The sequence below is a fragment of the Amblyraja radiata genome, chromosome 8 (genome assembly GCF_010909765.2).
Source record: "Amblyraja radiata isolate CabotCenter1 chromosome 8, sAmbRad1.1.pri, whole genome shotgun sequence".
In the NCBI taxonomy this organism is placed as follows: domain Eukaryota; kingdom Metazoa; phylum Chordata; class Chondrichthyes; order Rajiformes; family Rajidae; genus Amblyraja; species Amblyraja radiata.
This window is the reverse complement of record NC_045963.1, coordinates 19075393-19095141: the sequence shown is the minus strand read 5'-3', so window position 1 is coordinate 19095141 and position 19749 is coordinate 19075393. Positions and strand designations below refer to the sequence as shown.

Genomic DNA, 19749 nt, shown 5'->3' with positions numbered 1-19749 from the left:
GCTTTTATTTAAGATTCCAGCATCTATGGTATTTTTCTTTTGTATAAATCAAATAATAATAGTTAACAAGGTTTTAGAGGTTTTAAAATAAATTGCTTGTCTTGTCTTGTAAACCTTTCAGGTTAACATTCCAAATTGATGATTTGAAAGATAAATATGTCCTTTAGAACGAAGATCAGTGTGTATTAAGACCAACACAAAAGGTCTACACTGTGTGAATGGTCATGTCCGTAGTTTGCCCCAGGTTCCTGGAGCACCACCCATTCAGGGCAGAGAAAAGCAACATTTAATACTGATTATCACGTGAAAAATCTAGAATGAATACTTCAGCAAAGTGGTATGATGCAAATAATATAAAATGGTTAAACCTAATAAAGTAACACATGATGAATAAAATAAACTAGAAATAATAATTTCAGGGTGTGTAGGAAGGAACTGCAGATGCTGGTTTAAACCGAAGATAGACACAAAAAGCTGGAGTAACCCAGCGAGTCAGCCAACATCTCTGGAGAAAAGGAATAGGTGACATTTTGGGTTGTCTGAAGAGGGTCTCAACCCGAAACGCCGCCTATTCCTTTTCTCCAGAGATGCTGTCTGACCCGCTGAGTTACTCCAACTTTTTGTGTCTATAATAATTTCAGGATTCAGGTTTGTAGGGAAAGGAGCAGTAGGAAAAACTGTAAAATTAACAAATGTTTCTTTACACAAACAGTACGTTGCTTTGTGGACCAATTTAAGCAATTAAATGTTGCGATTAGTGGAAGATATTAATGATAAGAAACTCACAGTCCTTTATCATTCAAATCTTGATTAGCCACAGGAATATGTGCCAATGATGCCCTCTAGTGTTCTAGCATTTGGAAATGAGGATTAAAGTAAAACGTTACACTGACCAGATCTTTTCACTCCAAAAAGTCAACCAGACATGGTCAAGCACACATGCCATTGATGTAATTTCCACATCAGTTACTCACAAGGTTCCTTGTACTCACAAGGAAATTTGGACTATGTTGTCCCAGTATCGCTACCATCGCCACGGACTACAATGACTCCAACATTCCTGACCTCAACCCACCTGGATTCCAGGCCCAGTTCTAGACCGAGAGTCTGAAGTGGGGTCTTGACCCGAAATGTCATCTAGCCATGTTTTCCAGAGATGCTGCCTGGCCTGCTGAGTTAATCCAGCACTTTCTGTCCTTTTTTATATTAACCAGCATCTGCAGTTCTTTGTTTGGAACTACATATACAAATGATTATTACTCAATTATCCCTTACTCGGTTATGACAGACACTCAGCAATAACGGACACCATTCAACCCCTTATGGTCCGATATAATGAGGGTTTACTATAGAGTCATCATGCTATACATTGTGCAAATATTCACAAGTAAACCCTGATTCTACAAACACCTCCATGCAATATTCACCAATGATCTCTGGATTTTAATCAATAGCTAGTAATTAGTAGTTCATTATTATTTCTCGTGTAATGAGTTCAATCTGTCAAATATGCTTCACAATTTGGGCATAAAATAGTCACAGAGCGATACAGTGTGGAAACAGGCCCTTCGGCCCGACTTACCCACACCAGCCAACTTGTCCCAGCTACACTAGTCACAACTGCCCATATTTGGTCCATATCCCTCCAAACCCGTCCTATCCATGTACCTGGCTAACTGTTTCTAAAATGTTGGGATAGTCCCTGCCTCAACTACCTCCTCTGGCAGCTTGTTCCATACACCCACCACCCTTTGTGTGATAAAGTTAACCCTCAGATTCCTATTAAATCTTTTCCACTTCACCTTAAACCTATGTCCTCTAGTCCTTGATTCACCTACTCTGGGCAAGAGACTCTGTGCATCTACCCGATCTATTCCTCTCATGATGTTTTACCTCAATAAGATCCTCATCCTCCTGCGCTCTAAGGAATAGAGTCCCAGCTTACTCAACCTGAGACTAGCCCTGGCAATATCCTTGTAAATCTTCTCTGTACCTTTTCCAGCTTGATAACATCTTTCTTATAACTTGGTGCCCAGAACTGAACACAATACTTTAAAATGTGGCCTCACCAACGTCTTGCGTTTTCTGGTCTAAATGTCTCAAAGGTACAACCAGCTACCAAATTGATCTTTTAAGCTATTATCAGGTTAGGGCACTGATTTAAAAAATGTTTGATATTTTTTCTTAAAAATTCTAAAACCTTTAAGAGAAGTTTCATTGTTTAGGTTATCTTGGAGGGATTGGATAGGGGTAGGCTGGTTTGAAGGTGAGAGCTATGAAAATGCGACTGAGAGGAGGAGGATTAGGGAGAATTTATTTTGCAGAGGGATGCAGAAGAGAATGTGGGGAACATATCTGTGTATCAGTCTGTGGTAGAGTATGCATGGGTATTCAATTCTAGGCAGCAAGTTAGTGTAGCCAAAGTCATCTAGTGCATTAAAGAAGGGTCTCAACCTAAAACGTCACTTATTCCTTCGCTCCATAGATGTTGCCTCACCCGCTGAGTTTCTCCAGCATTTTTGTCTACCTTAGTGCATGGAAAATGTCGCCATCTTTAGCACCAATCCATTGTGTGTCCACAGATTGATCAGCACCTGCGACCAGTTTTGAACTGGTCTTGGGGTCTAGAGTCAATTACAGCATAATGAGGCCACACTCGTTAGCAGCAGCAAATAAACAAAGTACCGGAAGAACTCAGCGGGTCAGAGAGCATCTGTGGAGGGAAATGGAGAGACGACATTTCAGGCCAGGACCCTTCTTCAGTCTGATAGTGGAAGAAAGTTGTAAAAGACAGGTATAGCTGGGGCAAAGCCTGGCAAGTGCTAGGTGGATACAGGTGAAGGGAGGGGATGGACAGATGGGTAGCGATAGTGCCAAGGCCTGCAACAGTTCTTGGTTGTTTTAACTCCCCTTCCCATTCAGACCTTCTTGTCCTTGGCCTCCTCCACTTCCAGAGTGAGGCCACATGCAAACTAGAAGAACAGCACCTTAGCTTACCTCACTTGGGTAGCTTAAAACCAAACAATGAACACTGAATAGTCCAAATTAAAGTAGTACCTCCCTACTCCCCGTGCACACACATTTCTACCACCACCCATCACTCTATTCCTTACCCCTCCTCCTTACATGCATTTCCCACCCCTCCCAGTTCCTCATTTCCCTTTCATAACCTCTCTTTCCCCTCTGTCCCTATCTACTCATATCCCCTTTTCCTTGCCCCCTTTCTACTCATATCTCTCCAAATGCTTTAATTTCACTCATTTTCTTTCCTTATATGAACACCCTTTTGTCTCCTTTCACCTCCTGCCTTTGTCATTATCTCCATCCATTTACCAATCATCCCCACTTCACCTGTATCCTCCCCAACACTTGCCAGGCTTTGCCCCAACCCTACCTCTCTATTCTAGGTGCCCCCCCCCCCCTATCAGTCTGAACAGTCCCAACCCAAAACGTCATCTGCCCATTTCCCCTCCACACATGCTGAGTTCCTCCAGCACTTTGTTTTTTTTGCACAAAGTTCCAGCATCTGCAGTCTCTTGGGTCTCTTTGGCAGCAGCTCTGACAATGATTTGTTTCCTTCACCTTCAAGTGTGATTACCTAAACATGCTGGAAATCTGAACCAAAAACACAAATGCTGGGAGAACTCGTCAATAAAGCAGCAACTATGAAATGGGAAAACAGTTATTGTTTCAGTTGAAGACCCTTTATCAGAACTGAGTAAGAAGAAAAATAAGTTGGCCCAAGCAGCTGAAGATGGGGAATGGCGATGGGTGAAACAGAGGGGACTCTGGCAGTAGGGTGAAACGGTGTAGCCACAGAATGGACAGTTAAGGTTCTTCTCTGTGCGATGTGTTGGTAATGTGATGAAGTCTGAGTGATGTTGTATAGACTGGCCCACTGTGAAGCCCTGAGCAGGCCAGAATATACAAATGATAGAAAAACAGAGGGAATGGGAGAGAAATGCCAAGCACAACAGACAGTTCTGATACAAACAAAAAGACAGATTGTTATCTAAAGTTACAGAATTCAATATTGAGTCCTGCAGGCTGCAACATGCCCATATTTAAAAAAAGTAGAAATAAGAAACTGTAGATGCTGGTTTACTCGGCGGGACAAGCAGCATCTATGGAGAGCATGAATAAGTGACGTTTCGGGTTGGTTTGGGTCAGGACTGAATCAATCAGTTTGAAGCAAGAGTCCCAACCCTTAAAAATAACTTTTTTCCTCAACCTTATGTTGGATCTCTTTTCACAGTGCAGGAGGTCATGTACAGAGAGGTCAAAGTTGGAGAGGGATGGTAAATTAAAAGTGAGGCAACCAGAATCTTAGGGTCACATCTTTGAACTGAATGCAGGCGCTGCACAAATCTGTTTGGTTTCTTCAATGTAGAGTTTGCAGCATTGTAAACACTGAACGCAGTAGATGAGACTGGAAGAAGTGCAGGCGAATCGCTGCTTCACCTGATTGAATATTGGGGTATGAAACATTAGTGATGTTGAAATATTGTAAGTGAATGATATTTGGGGGGAAATAAGCGGCTGTGCGAGCAACTTCATGCAGTCCTGTCTAGTTTTCAAATCTCTTGGAATTCTTCCTATTGGACCAAGCCCTTCGTCAAGAATTTGTGGAAGTGCCCATGTTAAAGGAATTAATGCACATCCTCCGCTCTAGAAGTCAATTATCCTCATCGCTGGGGCCCTTCCCGAGAAGATTGCAAACTTTTTTTTTTAATACTGTAATTGTTAATGAGTACATTGACATTTTTGTTTTCCTTCCATCAATGCAAAATCATGTCCGTAAACAGGATCAGCCCGGAACCCTTTCTCCAACAAAGGCCAGGGATGGTGAATCTCCGCCAGGAAGCGCAGAGCTGATATACTACACTGTAACATTTCACATTTTAAGAGGGCATTTGCTTTTGCTGTGAATAGGACATTATCATCTAATAATGATTTAATAGGACGGCCCGGAACCCGAGTTCTTACTGTTTGAAAATCCTGCGCCGCCAAGTGACAGTGACAGTCGATAAACCCGCTCATGCCGCCCGGACCACAGCGCGATGCACCTGTTGGCAAAACGCAGCTTCCCGCTGGGATTTGGCTGTCTCCACCCTGAACTTTAAAATCTTCCGAAAATAGAAAATGTTGATTTACATCCCTCGAACAATACCAAGTCGAACTATAATAATGATTTAATCGCGGATATATAATATATATATATTCCCCCAGCGACGTTTGCGGACTACAGTTCCGGTGGAACTGGTGCTCGGCCTGGTGTTGCTCCCCGGGATAGTCCAGGGTTGCACCCGGCCGGCGGGCGGTTGGGGGGAGTGGTGACAAAGCGCCGCTCGCTCACTCACTGGCTCGCGCCCGCCCGCCCGGCAGTTGGTGGGTCGGTTGGTGCAGCAGCAGCGGCGGCGGCGGCGGCGGCGATGGCGATGCCCGGAGCGCGAGTCCGCTGTTGCTCGCGGCGGCCGCTGCTGGAGGCGCTGGAGCGCGTGGCCGAGTCGCTGTGTGACCGGCTGCAGGGGGAGCGGCAACGGGAGGAGGCGCGGAGGGTGAGGGATGGACGGGGGTGATCGTGAGCAGCTGGAGGGTGAGGGATGGGGGGGTGGATGGGGGCAGATGAAGATGGATGGGGGATGAAGGGATGGATGGGGGGGTTGAGGGGTGAATGGGGAGTGGGGAGTGAGGAGGGTGAAGGGTGGGGTGGGGGATGGATGGGGAAGATAGTGAGGGGATATGCTACGGGGAGGGGTAATAAAGGGATGGGGAGGGTTGGAGTGACCAATGGGGGGGTGGGGTGTTGGATGGAGGCTGAGGGCTGGGGGTCACTACGGGGAGGGGGAATGGATTCAGATTCAACTTTATTGTCATTGTGCAATGTACAGTACAGAGACAACGAAATGCAGTTAGCATCTCCCTAGAAGAGCGACATAAATATAAGCAATAAATAAATGAAGAGGGTTGGTGCAAGATGGAGGGGGAGGGTCACTGTGGGGAGGATGGGGGTGTTGGGTTGAGCGGAAAGGTATTGCGTGGAGATTATGGGGGTTAGGGGTTGGATGTAAGAGGGTTATGGTTTGGGGGTGAAGGATATGGTGGGGTATCGGGTGTGGGCTGGAGATGGATAGGAAGATGAGAGACTGAGGTGGGGAATAGTGGAGGTGTGAGGGTTGGTAGGGAGAGGGTCGCAACTGGTGTGTTTTTAAGGGATGGGTAGTATTGAGGTGGGTGGTTGGGAGTGGAGTTATCCTATCCTAACAAATGGAGATCAAACTGTAGTCTCAAATAAAGACAAAGCAGACCTAATGGTTAACACTTTTAGTAGGGTTCACAGCTCCCACAACTTATCAGATGAAGGAAGAAGAGGTAGGGAAAGAACAAGAGAGGAAAATGTTGAGGTCTTACAAAGGAAAGGTATCACAGAGGACAAGTACAATATTCCATTTAATTTGGGGGAGCTAAAGAGTGCTCTGGCCAAGTGTAAGAACTCAGCCCCAGGGAAGGATGCTATTTGTTACATAATGATAAAGCATCTAAGTGAGGAGGGACTCCAAAAGATACTTGCACTATATAACAAGGTGTGGGAATAAGGGCGAATACCGGAGAGGTGGAAGGAAGCAATCATTGTGCCTATTAGAAAACCAGGGAAAGATGCAAGTAATCCAGTAAATTATAGACCTATAGCTTTAACAGCACACATGTGTAAACTGATGGAAAGACTGGTAAATGAAAGATTAATGCATCTAATGGAAGAAAAAGGTATAGTGGCTAATTATCAGAGTGGCTTTAGAAAAGGGAGAGGTACTAATGATCCAGTTCTGTGCTTGGAAGATGATATAAGGAAAGCACAAGTCAAAAAATAATCTGTAGTTACCATATTGTTTGATGTAGAGAAGGCTTACGATATGTTGTGGAGAAAAGGTCTTCTAATAAAGCTGCATTTAATGGGAGTAGGAGAAAATATTTTTAACTGGATAATGGATCTTCTCAACGGTAGAAGTATCCAAGTTAAAATAGGGTCAGACATCTCTAGTAAATGTGTAGTCGAGAATGGAACTGCTCAGGGAAGTGCGATAAGCCCGATCCTATTCTCAGTCATGATCAATTATATATTTGCAAACATTCAACCAGAGATGGGGTGATCGCTCTTTGCAGATGATGGCAGCCTATGGAGAAGGGGGAGGAATATAGATTTTATCGTGGAAAAAGTACAGCAAGGGATAGCCCAGGTGGAAGAGTGGGGAGGGAAATGGGGTTTTAAATTCTCTATAGAGAAGACGAAGACAATGGTTTTCACAAGGAAGAAAATTAAAGAGGATGTCCAGTTAAAACTATACGGCAACAATTTGGAAAGAGTTGAAGATTTCCGCTTCCTGGGGGTTCATTTTGACTCCAGATTAACATGGAGGGTCCACATTACAAAAGTAATTGAAAAATGCAAACAAGCCATCAATGTAATGAGATGCTTGGCAGGTTTAGAGTGGGGAGCAGATGTATTATCTCTTAAACGTATTTATGTATCGCTGATCAGATCCAGACTAGAGTATGGCAGTATAGCTTATGGGTCAGCATCTAAGTCAGTGTTGTCCGAGTTGGACAAAGTCCAAGCGGAAGCTCTAAGAGTCTGTATAGGAGGTGTGCGGACGTCACCTGTATGTGCACTACAGGTGGAAACTGGGGAGATGCCGTTGAGAATGCGCCGCAGACAACTAATGGCTAATTACTGGCTAAGCCTTAAGGGTCATGGAGAGAACCACCCAACAAAACAGGTAGTACAGGAGTGCTGAGAGAGAGGGGTGGCTCAGTCTGGAAGCTTCGGCTGGGTTGGAGGAGTTGTGGCAAGGGACATGGGAGTAAAGGACAAAGAGTTCTGCCCTGCAGTATTGTGGCCATCTGTGCTAATATGGTTACTGAATATCCCAAAAGTTGATCTGGAGATATGGGAGGCAAAAAGGAGGAACAAAAATTCAGACCTAAAGACAGAATATCATAGCCATATAGATAATAGATACAGGGAACACCTCTTAATTTTCACAGATGGATCAAAGGATCCAGTAGCTGAAACAACAGGGGCGGCTGTGGTAGTCCAGGGGATGAATGTTGAGCTTTACAAAAGAACAAACAACTATTTGACAGTATATACAGTGGAACTGTACGCTATTTTGATGGCAGTTCGGTGGATGGAACAGGTGCAACCATGTAAAGTAGTAATATGTAGCGACTCATTATCTGCAATCCAGAGTATTGGGTCTGGTGCATCCCATAGGCGGCCTGACTTAGTTTATGAAATCTTGCTACTATTAAGCCAAGTGACAAGGAGGGGCAGTGACGTGACTTTGTTGTGGGTCCCAGCACACATTGGTGTTCTAGGGAATGAAAAGGTGGATAAATTGGCAAAGGAGGCTGTAAAAAAAAGAAACATAGAGGTAAACTTACAACTATCCAAATCTGAAGGAAAACACATTGTGTGGAAGAAAATAAATCAGGAATGGCAACAATACTGGGAACAGGAGACAAAGGGGAGACACCTCTATTCGCTACAAAACAGAGTGGGCATTACAGCAAGAAGAGGGGGGAACAGGTAGTATTAACAAGATTGAGGATAGGACATACTCACCTGAACAGCACATTAAAAATATTGGGAAAACACCCTACTGGGCTGTGTGAGGAATGTCATCAACCAGAAACAGTTCAGCATGCCCTAGTTGCATGTAGGAGATATGAGACAGAAAGAGGATTTATGATCATTGAAATGAGGAAAATTGGATTGACAGAAATATCAGTAAAGAACATTCTAGAGTGTGGAGGGAAAGGAAAAGGAATAAAGTTGTTTGATTTCTTGAGGGCCTCTGGGCTTATAAAAAGGATCTAATATAAAGACATGAGTACTGTGGAATGAAGCCAGAAGGTGGCAGCAATGCAACATTGCGGATGCCGGCTGCCGTAAAACTCCAAAGAAGAAGAAGAAAAGGTGGGTGGTTGGAGGGGTGGAGACAGGAGGGACTGCAAAGGATGTTAGTGGGGAGGGGCAGTAAGAGAGTGGGGAACAAGGATGTGTTTGGCAGAAGGGAGAGGTGTGGGTGAGGAAGAGGAGGGTTTGGGTGGTGCAGAAGGGCCAGTGGAAATGAGAATGGGGGTGTAGGGGTTCTCGATAATTTACTCAATTTCTAATCTTATTTTCAAATTAATTTTCCGTATGTTTAATTTTTTTTTAAACTTGACATGTCTTGCAGATATTTAAAACTGCTGTACAGGAGAATATCCTTATCAATGGAATGTTATGGCACGAAGTCTCGGAGGAAGATGAACTGAGATATGGTATGGAGCAGCATAAATTCCATCCTTTTTTGGATTGTCTTGGTCATTATCAGAAATTGAAGTGATAAAGTATATGTGAAACCTTAAGTGTGATGTTACGAGTTGTCCAACTCGTCTTCATGTTGCTTAAAAATGGAAAATGTAGTTTTGTATAACCATTCTTAAATTTTGAGTGCGTTATCTCTTTAATGATAGCACAATGAAGTTTGGTTATTGTAGTCTAGTTTATTGCAACTGCTACCTTATCTTAAACACATGGAGGGTTATGTACTAAGATAAAATTGATCTTCAAATAAATATGGAAGTTTATTTAAACCTACAAACGAATAACATTGAGCTAAAGCTTTCAATTTATAGTAATTGAAAATGTTTCCATTGCCAGGATGTCATAATTTGAACTAATACTCCAAATATATTTGATCCTTAATTAGAAAAAATATTAGAGCATTTGAAAGCATTTCTCAGCTGGGATAAAACAGCCTAGATATCCCGTTCAAAGTCCTCAATTACAAAAACAAGGGGCACCTGAAAGTAAATGTCCATTTCCTCCACGGATGCTGCCTGACCTGCTGAGTTCCTCCAGAACTTTGTATTTTGCTCACGATTTCATCATCTTCAATTCCTTGTATCTTCACTGGGATGTTGCCTGGCATGGAGCGCTTTAGTTGCAAAGAGAGTTTGAGTAGGCTGGGATTTTTCTCACTGTATGTGGTAAAGATTCTGTGGCACTATTTGGAAGAAACCTTGTAGAAACCTCAATGAACTTTACTTAAAATAAAAATCCAGATCATATCAACAAGAATGTACATGATTAGTAAATTTGCAGATGACACCAAAGTTTGTTGATATAGTAGATAGTGAAGATGGTTATAAAAATTGCAGCAAGTTCTTGATCAGTGGGGCAAGTGGGCCGAGGAGTGATTAATGGAGTTTAATGCTGATAAGTGCAGGGTGTTACATTTTGGGAAGTCGGAGGGGGGGCCTTCACAGTAAATGACAGGTTCACTCCTGGGGAGTGTTGTACAGCAGAGGAATCTAGGAGTGCAGGTACATATTTCCCTAACAGTGGCGTCGGGTGGATGGTATTGGCCTTCATCAGTCGGTAATGACCATAGAAGTTAGAATGTTATATTACAGTTATACAAGATGTTGGAGAGGCCACATTTGGAGTATTGTGTTCAGTTTTGGTCATCCTGCTGTAGGAAGGATATTGTTTAGCTGGAAAGAATGCGGAGAAGATGGAGGAACAGCACCTCGTATTTTGCTTGGGTAGCTTACACCCCAGCGGTATGAACGTTGACTTCTCTAACTTGAAATAGCCCTTGCTTTCCCTCTCCATCCCCTCCCCCTTCCCAGTTCTCCCACCAGTCTTACTGTCTCCAACTACATTCTATCTCTGTCCCACCCACTCCCCTGACATCAGTCTGAAGAAGGGTCTCGACCCGATACGTCACCCATTCCTTCTCTCCCGAGATGCTGCCTGTCCCGCTGAGTTACTCCAGCATTTTGTGTCTACCTTTGATTTAAACCAGCATCTGCAATTCTTTCTTAATCATAGAGGGACATCTCAGTTGGCATGGGCAAGTTGGGCCATAGGCCTGTTTTCATGTTGTTTGACTAGAGGTGTCAGATACACATTTCAAAATTGAATGGAATTAAATTCTTCAACCTTCAATCGAAGTGGCGGCGCTGCCCTGGCAGCAGCAGCTCACCGGCAGTCCCGTTTGTTTGTGTTTTTTGTGTTGTTTATTTCGTTTTGGTTAGTCTAGTTTTTGGTTCTTAGTTTTGTGTTTTAGGGGGGGGGGGTTGAAACGGGGTTTGCAGTCTCTCCCTGCGGGGGAATACGACTTTTTTGTCGTATTCCCCTTCTCTGCCTCCGTCTGCGCTGAGGCCTAATGGAGCTGGCGACCTCGAGGCTCCGGAGGCAGAGCCCGTCAGGACTCGCCCTGAGCTCGCTCCCGTGAGGGCGGTCCGGCTCAGGGCTGGAACAGTGCTCCCGTGAGAGGTTGTGACGCTCCCGTGAGGGCGGCCAGCCCGAGGGTGGAACGAGGCTCCCGTCGGAGCGGCCGAGCTCGGGGAGGTGCGGCGCTCGCAGCCCGAGGGAGGTTCGGCGCCCATGTCGGGGCGGCCCGGCCCGAGGGAGAAGCGACGCCCAAGTCAGGGCGGCCCGGCCAGAGGGAGAAGCGACGCCCAAGTCGGGGCAGCCCGGCCAGAGGGAGAAGCGACGCGCAAGTCGGGGCGGCCCGGCCAGAGGGAGGTTCGGCGCCCATGTCGGGGGCGGCCCAGCCCGAGGCTGAAGACGGTACGGTACTCACGTGAGGGTGGCTGGGACGGTGTTCTGGCGGTGGTGGCCTGAGTCCGGGGTTCGGCCGCGGGCCAGCGGCTGCGTCTGCAGGACTGGTGGGCGGCAGCTTCGACCACCCCGGGCCGCGGTGTTTGAACCGCGGGACTGATTTGTAACATCGCCCGGGGGGTATCGCCTCAGCGCAGAGGGAGAAGAGGAGGGAAGAGACTGCAGACCTAAGACTTTTGCCTCCATCACAGTGAGGAGATGCTGGGTGGACTCACTGTGGTGGATGTTAATATGTGTTTATTGTTGTTTTTATTGTATTATATGTATGACTGCTGAAATTTCGTTCAGACTTCGGTCTGAATGACAATAAAGGCTATCTATCTATCTATCTTTTTCAATAATTTTAAACTGCTTGCCTGTTGGGAACCCATCCATCACATATTATTGAACTTTAAGTCTTGATGTCACCTTGTCACTAAAGCCTGTATATCTTTCATCTATCTTGGTGTTGTTAAAATCTGGCAAAAGATTTCAATTTTTACTAAATATCCTGATATAATTTTATTTTTAGGAAATGACATAAAGAATTTAGATGACGATTTGGGTGAATGTATTAAGGAGACGTCCTCAAAGCGTAAACAGTTCCCCAGAAAGATTGTTGGACATCTTGCTAAAACCATGAAAGCAGAAAGGGAATTGTTGGTATGTTTTTTCCTGTTTTGTATCTTTTGCATTCCAATTTATTTCAATTGGTCTTTCCGCAAGTTTGTTGCATAATATGCCTCATTTTTAGCTCTGCTGACAATGGATTAGGATGAAAGGGAATTCAGATTAACTGGAATACCAAGTTTGTCTTTGATCAGTGTTGAAGTAACCAATGACTATGCTCCCAAGAGCAGAGAGGTTTAAGAGGTGATATTTTTGAAGTATTTAAATTTTGTAAAAGATATTGACAAGCTCAACACAGAGCTGTCCTCTTGGCTTGGGTGCCTCGAATCCAGGGACACACTCAAAATAACAAGGTCACCATAAAGGACATTTTTTTTTCCCACACAAATGGTAATGATTCTTTTGAATTCTCAACCAAAGACAGCTGTTGAAGGCTCTGTCACTGAGTAAATCATAGGTGGAGATCGATAGATTTGTGGCTATTAATGAAATCGAGGGATGTGGGATAAGTGTTGGAAAGTGGTGCTGAGGAAGAAGATCAGAAAGGGACTACTTCTGTTTGTTTATCTTGTGTTACAGTAGAAAGAAGGAAGATGCTCTCACTCAATAGGTCAGAAACATAAATGAAAGGTATTAAAAGGACAGCAATTAAAAGAATACTGCAAAATGGGACATTGGAATAGTCTTGCTATTTACTCCATTTCAAATTAAATACTATTTCCCTCAGCGCAATTTATATTGTCTGCACTTTTGCTTAATTAAAATATCTTACTTCCTATAGCACTGAGGTAGTTTGGTATATCGAGTCTATGCTAGGTCTCAAATTTAATTCCTCCATTTATTTCCATAAAACCTATTCTCTCATGTGTTCATTAACACTCTCCCAAGAGCTACCACTGCTAAATAATTTGTGTTAGCCCATTAAACTAAAAAGAAAAACATATTGTTGAGCTGTGGGAAGAAACCTGAACACATGGGTGAAAACCAGATGGTCATAGTGAGTATCTGTAAACCCACATACTGCATCTGAGATCAAGATTGTCTTTTGGCACACTGAAGCTGTGAGACCTGCAGCATCATGTACCTCCCTCTGTATGCAGCAGGTTTAAACCAAAGTGCTATTTCACCAACTTGTAGAAACTATCTTTAAAAAGAGCATTAGTTTATGTACCAATCGATTCTAAAGTAGATCACTAAGAACCATTGCTAAACCTGGTTCAGAGGGAGCAGATGCAGCGATAATGGAAGGAGCACACCGACAGATCGGTGTGTGTGCAGACCCTGGACAGGAATCGATCACTATAAGTGAGAAAACTTCAGTATCTTGCAAGTATAAACATAATGGCCTTAATGCTTTCAAAATCAAACAACAGTGGATTCAAGAATTTTAACATCTGTGAAACTTCCTGTGGTTGATGCTGAAGAATTATTTTTAAGCCAGGCTTTGGGGGGAAAAAATTATGCTGTAACCATTTGACCATACCTAGTCAAATAATTAGACTTGGTCACGTGACGTTTAGCTTCAGTTGTCATGAACTTTGCTATTGCTCACACATTCTTTATTTCATCTTTCTCAACAAAAATCTTGCATCATATATAAGCTTCTCGATATAAGATTCTCAATATCAACCTTTCCTTTTTGTAAAAAAGGTTTTGATTCAAAACTTGGGCTGATCAAGAATTACACTAACGTTGTAATACAGTTTCTTTTTTTTAATCCTAAATTTGAGTGTAAACCAGTTGCTTCTTCACTTTGGAGACAGGAGAAACTGCCAATGCTGGAATCTTGAGAAAAGCACAAAATACCTGAGGTATTGGGTTAGGCAGCATTTTGAAGGCTGAAATTTCAGGTTGGGACCCTTCTTCCGACTGGTTGTGGTGGGAGGGAGACAGCTGGAAAAGTGGGGGCAGGACAACGCCTGGCAAGTGTTGGGTGAATACAGGTGAAGGGGGTTTTGATTAGCAGACAGGTGGACAAAGGCTAGAGATGGAAAGGGGTCCAATAAAGAGAGAAGTGAACTGTAAAGTCAGAGGAATGATTATAGATAGATGGAGACAATGGGGTTGGGGGAAAAGGGGGGTGAGATTGTGGGAGAAATGGGAGCAGATCATAGTGGGAAAGCCATAGTAAAAGGGCAGGGGGGGTTAAATTTGAAAATTCAAAGTTCCTAAAATTGGAGAATTCAATGTTTATTCCGTTGGATTGTAGGCTATCCAGGTGGAAATACGAGGTGCAGTTCCTCCAATTTGCACATGGCCTCTCTCGGGCAATGGAGTTGGCCTGACCCTGCTTCCTTGGAAGAATGATGCTATAGACAAAGTGGAGGAACAGTTTGCCACATTCTGGTTGGGTAACTTACAACTCAATGAAGATGGACACAAAAAGCTGGAGTACCCTGCTTAGTTACTCCAGCTTTTTGCCTGCTGAGTTACTCCAGCTTTTTGTGTCTACAGTTTAAACCAGCATCTGCAGATCCTTCCCACACGTTACAACTCAATGATATTAACATTGAATTCTCCAATTTTAGGGACACCTCTCCTCTCCCTCCCCGCCCCCCCCCCCCTTTCCTGTGCACACCCATTTCTCCCACTATCCTGCCCCCTTCCCCTCATCATCCCTGTCACTTTCCACCTTTATCCCTCCTAGCTTTACATTTTACTCTGCTTCTCACCTTATCTGACACCATAATGTCTCCTTTTCATCATAGCCTTGTCCACCCACCTGCCAACCAAACCCGCCCCCTCGCCTGTTTTCACCTATCACTTGCCAGGATTTGTCCCATCCCCAACTAATTTCCAGCTTTTTTACCCTACTGCAATCGGTTTGAATAAAGGTCCCAACCTGAAAGGTCACCTATCCATTCCCTCCTGAGACGCTGCCTGACCTGCTGACTTTGTGCTGAAATAACTCGGCACTCAACTTTCAGCACCTCTTCACTTTCTCTGGCTGGCAACTTTTCTCTTCTACTTGTTTCTGTGCAAATTTAACAACATTTTTTTGATCTGTATCTTCAGCCTGAGCAAACTTATTAACTTTTGATTTATTTCACAACTATCTGCAATCTTTTTAATGAGCAACCACATTAAAGGTGCTTCCTGTTAACACGAGACATTGGCATGCAGCAGGAGTTGTTGAGCTCACTCACCTTGGTTTATGTACTAATTTTCAGAGGTGGTGAAATTGGTTCCCTCTGATTACAGTTAGCAGTACGAGTGAAGTCTGCAGCTTAGACCACTATTACCCAACCTGTAAAAGCTTAAAAAGTAATGTTATTTCAAAAGTTAAATATTTTAACTGATTTGTTATTTTACTGCTATAAACCTAATGCATATTTCATTGTGTGCAGAAGCTTTATCAAGTACCGGCAAACCCACAAATGAAATTGGAGATTTATCCAGAACAAGGTAACCATCTAGCACCAACTACTGTCATGGAACTGAAGTTCTTATAATGTTACATGGTAAAACATCAATAAATAGTTTCCAGGAGAGTTATCAAACAAAATTTGACATCAAGCTATGGGGATATTAGGACGATCTAGCAAATATTTTTTGTTTTAACAAGAGAAATGGAAATGGAAATTTTATTGGTACTGGTTTATTATTGCCATGTGAACCAAAATACAGTGAAAAGTTTTTGCTTGTGTGCTATCCAATTACATCTATCATATTCTACATTAATAAAATCAAGCTGTGTAACAGGTAGTGCGAAGAGAAAATATTTTCTACAGCATTGTAATGTTATAGAGAAAAGGTTCCATGTCTGCAATGAAGGTGGGTTGGTAGATTGGGACTATCCCCTAATTTGCACAAGGACCGTTCAGTAGTCTGATAACGGAAATAAGTTGTTCCTGAATCTGATGGTATGTGGTTTCAGGCTTTTGTATTAAATGGGACAGGGAGAAAAGGGAATGACTGGGTGAAAAAGGAACTGCAGATGTTAGAATCTTGAGCAAAACAAAGTGCTGGATCAACTCAGTGGGTCAGGCAATGTCTGTGAACAGAATGGGCAGGCACAACTCTGCAATTATTTTTGCACAGGGGGAAGATTCTTAAACTCTCCTTCATCTTGCTGACATTCAGGGAGGTTGGAGTCACAAAAAACTGCAGATGCTGGAATCTTGAGCAAAATACAAAGTGCTGGAGGAACCCAGTGGGTCAGGCAGCATCTATGAAGGGAGTGGACAGATTACATTTTGGCTTTCTGAAGAAGGGTGCTGAGTTGAAATGTTATCTCGCCATTCCCTCCACAGGCGCCTCTTAACCAGCGCATTGTGTTTTGATTGAGGGTGAGGTTGTTATCTTATTGACTGTATTTGAGGCTTGGGTTTGTTGAGCAGTTTCCATCAAACTACATTGTAGTTGTTGAACTATTGTTGGTACTTGTGCACAGGCCAATTTTAATTGGTATGTTTTTCATTAGTATCTAAGGAGATGGAAGTAATGAAAATTACGTCGACCATTTCTCAAGATACGAGTAATGCAATGAAGGTAAGAATCTCAATTAATCTGTATATTTTCCATTGCATCTAGAGGAAACTAGCACATTTTAACATTTTTAATTTTCTTGACTGTAAAGGCTTCAACAAGAGCTTTTAGAGTATTTTATTTTGGTCTGACTTTCTTTCCCCCTAGTATGGTGCATGCTATCTTCAATTCTCCCAGCTTGGTATTCCATCTCCAGAACGTTCTTGATTAATTAAAATAGCACAATGTTCCACATTCAATAGGCTCTGGAAAAAAAAACTAAAGTGAGACGGAAAGTTCCAGTTATCTATATCATGTGTCCACATACAACTTTTCTCTGATTATACTTGTGTATGCATCTGTCTATCCAATGGAGGTACCAAAAACAACTGTCTGTTAATTGGTTGTCTGATCCAGGATCTACAATTTATTTAGATTCATAAGCAGTTCTTTCAATAACATGATTGTTAGTCAGCAGATACATTTTTCATACATGTGTATCTAAAATTGGCCACTGGGTGGTAGTATTAAAGGACAAAGAATAACACTGCAATCTCTAAACAATGCCACCTAGTGACTGGAATTAAATAATTAGACATGGGGTCAAAAGATGCAGTAATATCAGTACATCCACTGTTTGCCATTATAACTAGTGAAACAGACAGTAACTTCAATTTTTACCTAAATGGGATCTTGGACCATGTCATGTGGATGAATTTCCGGGCCCCAAGCGTCTATATATGCTCATATATTCATCTCTGGATGCTAGTGTATCTTACGGTGATGGGCACAAATCAGTCACTGAAAGCATGGGTGCAGTTATGGAGGTAAATGCCCCACTTTATGTTATGAGTACCATTGTGGTGGGCATAAGTCTTCACTGCATAACACAGGTACAGTGCTGGTGGGGTATAGGTCTGCTGCTATATCATGGGTATTATAGGTATATGCAGAGGTCTCTGGCTAGCACAAATTGCAATTTCAAAGAGCTCTTTTGAAAGAGCTGGTATAACACAATATGCTAGATGACATTTTGGAAAACAATCAAAAAGAAAGCTCATCAACATCTTTACTTCCGTTGAAGATTGAAGAGATACAGCATGTTGCCAAATATTCTATTGACCTTCCGTAGGTGTACGGTAGAGAACGTACTGATTGGTTGTATCACAGTCTGGTTCAATGACTCAAACACCCAGAAATGAAGGAGGCTGCGGAAAGTGATAGACATTGGCCGGTCCATCATGGGTGTTGATCTCCCCACCATCAAAAGGATCTACATGAACCACAGCCTCAGAAAGGCAGCAAATGTTATCAAAGATTCGCACCACACTGCCCACACTCTCCTCTTGCTGCATCTATTGGGGAAAAACCACAAGAGCCTAAGAACTGTGATCTCCACTACAGCTTCTTCCCATCAACCATTAGGAAGTGATCTTGTATGGCTTTGTTTTTATTCACCTTGTACTTTGGCTTGTGCTATTATGATTAGGTTACCTGGTATTACTTTATTGTTGATTATTGTTAAAAAAAAAATTGTTGTGTTATTGGGTCTGTTAAGCTGCCGCAAGTAAGATTTTCGTTGTTACTTTCCTGGTGCATATGACAATTAAACACTTTAACTCTTGACTTGTCATGCACTCCCTCACAGATGTTACTTGTGTTAGAGGTAACCACTTGTGAAGAAGTTGAAGTACTTCAGTTATTGAGGCTACATGATTTCCATACTTGAGAGACTGGACAATGTTTGCCTGGGAGGGTGATGTGAAAAATTACTTGGTGTATTTTCCTTTGGCTGTAACAAAATACATGTTGCATGGCACCAATAACCATATTTTTGTTTTCCCCAAGGATTTACCGGCCTTTATGGAAAAAGCAGAAGGAGTTTTGCAAACTCTGAGTTTTGTTCCTGTCATGAAACAATCGCAGACAAATAAGGCAGTCTTCTCAACTCATACAGAGATGGAGTTCCAAAATAATGAAGAACAAGGTTTTCCAAGTGGGAAAAAAGATGTCACTCCCGTTGAGACAGATAATAAATTGTTGAGAAATCGTAATTCACAGAAGAGTAAAACACAATTTTCTGTTAATCACAAATATCCAAAGAGAAGATTGCACCTTGATCAATAAATCCTGAGTAATATTGAATACCACCAATTTGTAAAATTTGTATAAAATATAGTTATGTTTTTAATAAATGTTTGACAAGTTGTGAATCTTGGACTTTTACAAGTGATTACAGTAATATCAGAGGTAAATGGCCAAGTCTGTTCATTTTATCTGCGTGATAGTGTAGAGGATCCACAGAAGCAGGAGAACATAGAATGGCACAGGAACAGGCCTTTCGGTCCACACTGTCCATGCTGGCATGATGCAAGTTAAACTAATCTCCCCGCTTGCATGTGATCAACATCTCTCCATTCTCTGCACGGATGTACGTATCTAAAATCCTCTTTAATGCCAGTATTTGAATTTGAATTTGATTCCTTTATTGTCATTCAGACCTTTCGGTCTGAACAAAATTACGTTGCCTGCAGTCATACACAGTAACAATAAATAACAAAACATACAATAAACACAAATTAACATCCACCACAGTGAGTTCACCAAGCACCTCCTCACTGTGATGGAGGCAAAAGTCTTAGTCTCTGTCTCTTCCCTCCTTGTTCTCCCTCTGCGCTGAGGCGATCGATCCAGGCCGAAGATGCCACTCTCCAGTCCAGTGGACCTCCGTGGTGATGTCGCCGCTGCCGAAAGCCGGAACGCCGTCTCCGCTCCGAGTCGGCCCGCCACAGCCTCAGCTCCGAGTCCCGCTGCAACAGCTCCGAGTCCCTCTGCAACAGCTCCGAGTCCCGCTGCAACAGCTCCGGGCCGCTGCATCAGCTCAGAGTCCCGCTGCCTCAGCTCCGAGTCCCGCTGCAACAGCTCCGGGCCGCTGAATCAGCTGAGTCCCGCTGCCTCAGCTCCGGGCCGCTGCCGAAAGCTGGAAGTCGGGCCAC

At 43.1% G+C, this 19749-nt stretch overlaps 2 protein-coding genes across 5 annotated transcripts in view; one reads left to right on the top strand and one right to left on the bottom strand.

Annotated features, from left to right (window-relative positions):
• tatdn3 (TatD DNase domain containing 3) overlaps positions 1 to 5300 on the bottom strand; it is a 41979-nt gene extending 36679 nt beyond the window's left edge. For all 3 annotated transcript variants that reach the window (XM_033025314.1, XM_033025315.1, XM_033025316.1), the window contains exon 1: positions 4987 to 5300. In XM_033025314.1, coding sequence (XP_032881205.1) covers positions 4987 to 5040 — 54 coding nt within the window. In that variant the 5' untranslated portion in view covers positions 5041 to 5300. The remainder of the gene's footprint in view (positions 1 to 4986) is intronic.
• Positions 5301 to 5313: 13 nt separating this feature from the next.
• On the top strand, positions 5314 to 18966 carry nsl1 (NSL1 component of MIS12 kinetochore complex). Of its 2 annotated transcripts, XM_033025318.1 has the most exons (7): positions 5352 to 5392; positions 5425 to 5558; positions 9240 to 9324; positions 12189 to 12319; positions 15634 to 15691; positions 16710 to 16777; positions 18602 to 18966. In XM_033025318.1, exons 2-7 carry the CDS (start codon positions 5433 to 5435, stop codon positions 18878 to 18880), a joined length of 747 nt encoding a protein of 248 aa, XP_032881209.1. In that variant the 5' UTR covers positions 5352 to 5392; positions 5425 to 5432; the 3' UTR covers positions 18881 to 18966. The 2 variants fall into 2 exon arrangements, with proteins under 2 accessions (XP_032881208.1, XP_032881209.1); XM_033025317.1 differs by having other exon boundaries at positions 5314 to 5558.
• The last annotated feature ends 783 nt before the right edge of the window (positions 18967 to 19749 follow it).

Excerpts from the sequence above, each read along its gene's own strand:
- nsl1 (XM_033025317.1), top strand. The coding sequence starts at position 5,433 with ATGGCGATGCCCGGAGCGCGAGTCCGCTGTTGCTCGCGGCGGCCGCTG. Across the intron at positions 5,559-9,239 it reads AACGGGAGGAGGCGCGGAGG|ATATTTAAAACTGCTGTACA; the intron begins GTGAGGGATGGA and ends CATGTCTTGCAG. Across the intron at positions 16,778-18,601 it reads ATACGAGTAATGCAATGAAG|GATTTACCGGCCTTTATGGA; the intron begins GTAAGAATCTCA and ends GTTTTCCCCAAG.